The 1,598-nt window shown below is 65.8% G+C and overlaps 1 protein-coding gene across 1 annotated transcript; it reads right to left on the bottom strand.

Annotated features, from left to right (window-relative positions):
• Positions 1–440: 440 nt before the first annotated feature.
• EMIHUDRAFT_124436 (hypothetical protein) lies at positions 441–1,118 on the bottom strand (the record flags this gene model as incomplete). Its single annotated transcript, XM_005766029.1, has 2 exons — positions 441–932; positions 1,092–1,118. Coding segments are annotated over 2 exons (519 nt in total), but the record flags the coding sequence as incomplete, so codon positions are not given.
• Positions 1,119–1,598: the final 480 nt, after the last annotated feature.

Genomic DNA, 1,598 nt, shown 5'->3' with positions numbered 1-1,598 from the left:
GTCCGTTTTCTTTCTTTTTAGGCACGGGACTGGCGCGCACTGGCACTAACACAGGTACACCACGGGAGCCGCCTAACTAACTAAAAGCGACTCCTGCGAAAGAATTGCAAAATCTTCACGCACACCTGGGCCACAGGACTGGCACGCGACTGGCACACATGCTGTGGCGCGTTGCGACCTGTGCCTTTATCTCCCATCCCTCCCTCGCGCCTCGGGGGTCCTCGGAAATCTATTCTTCCTTTCTCTTTTGCACCAGTCCATGGCCTCCGCCAGAGAGACGGCTAACCTCGAAATCTGCACCTTGGATGGCTGCGCTCCCTGTTTCGCAGCCATCCGTGCTAAGGATGGCTGGGAAACAGGGAGCCACGAAGACACACACCAGCTTGAGGCGCCAACAGACAGACAATAACATCGTCGTACGATCGAGGTCAGTCACAGTGTCACTGTTTCTTGGCTGAGAGTTTCTGCAGCTCAACCGGCGCCGCCTTGGCCCACCACCACCGCGTGGGCCGGGACGCAAGCGCGCACAGCGCCTCGAGCGCGCACCGCACGGGGCCATAGCGCGGGAAGACGAGGCAGTCACTCAGCACGCACACCAGCGCCACACCGCCGGCGAGCGCGACGACGGGGATGGTCGGCACGTGGCACCAGCGCGTCTGGCAGTAGGTGAAGAGGAGGCAGGGCAGCCAGTGGCCAGCGCGCGTGTGCAGCGCGCGCAGCGACCACCGCGCAAGCCGACGCGCCGCGTCGCGCCACCCAGCCGCCGTGCGGCGAGTGCAGCACCCCATGCCCCGCGCCCCTCCCGCGCCGTCTTGCTCCTCGTCGGGCCGGAAGAGCTCCGCCCACGTGATCCAGCGGTTGGTGATGAAGGCCAGCCGCGCGGAGAGCACCACCGACGAGACGCACATGAAGCGGACGCCTACCGGCCGCGCCTCCGCTGTGAGGCGGTGAGGCGGTGAGGCGGTGCGGCGGTGCGGCGGTGAGGCGGTGAGGCGGTGAGGCGGTGCGGCGGTGAGGCGGTGAGGCGGGCAGGCTGAGGCGGGCAGGCTGAGGCGGACAGGCTGAGGCGGGCAGGCTGAGGCTTAGGCCACCGCCGTGAGGAGGGCAAGCTCGGTGGCCTAAGCCGCGGGGGGTGGGTGGGGGGGGGGGGGGGGGGGCCCCCAAATCCCCCGGTTTCTTCTCCTCAAAGGGGAACCCCAGGGCCAAGGTTATTAAAAAACCCTGCACCCCGCCCGTGAACCCCCCCCGGAAAAGGGGGGTGCCCCAAAAAAGGCTTTTTTGCCCCACGGCGAGCGGGTCCCAAATCTAATCCTCCACGGCGTAAGCCAACCCGGTGAGGAAAAACGTGCCCTTCCAAAAAACCATGTACACCGGGGCCGTCGGGTCCCGCCCCCAGGCGTAACGGTTTTGCACCATCCACCCCTCGAGGGGGCCCCCCGTCATCCCGTGTTTGTAGTAAACCCCCTTCTTCGTCCTCCAAAGGAGCCCCCTCCAACGGACCCCGTGCGAAAAGAACAACGGCCTTCCAACGGGCGGCAAAAGGCCACCCTCAAGGAAGGCCGAAGGCGGCTCCAACCCATTCTCAGGGGGGGTAGGGG

This window comes from Emiliania huxleyi (genome assembly GCF_000372725.1).
Source record: "Emiliania huxleyi CCMP1516 unplaced genomic scaffold EMIHUscaffold_5268, whole genome shotgun sequence".
Classification (NCBI taxonomy): Eukaryota; Haptophyta; order Isochrysidales; family Noelaerhabdaceae; genus Emiliania; species Emiliania huxleyi.
Note: the sequence above shows the minus strand (reverse complement) of the source record. Positions and strands in the feature narration are given on the sequence as shown.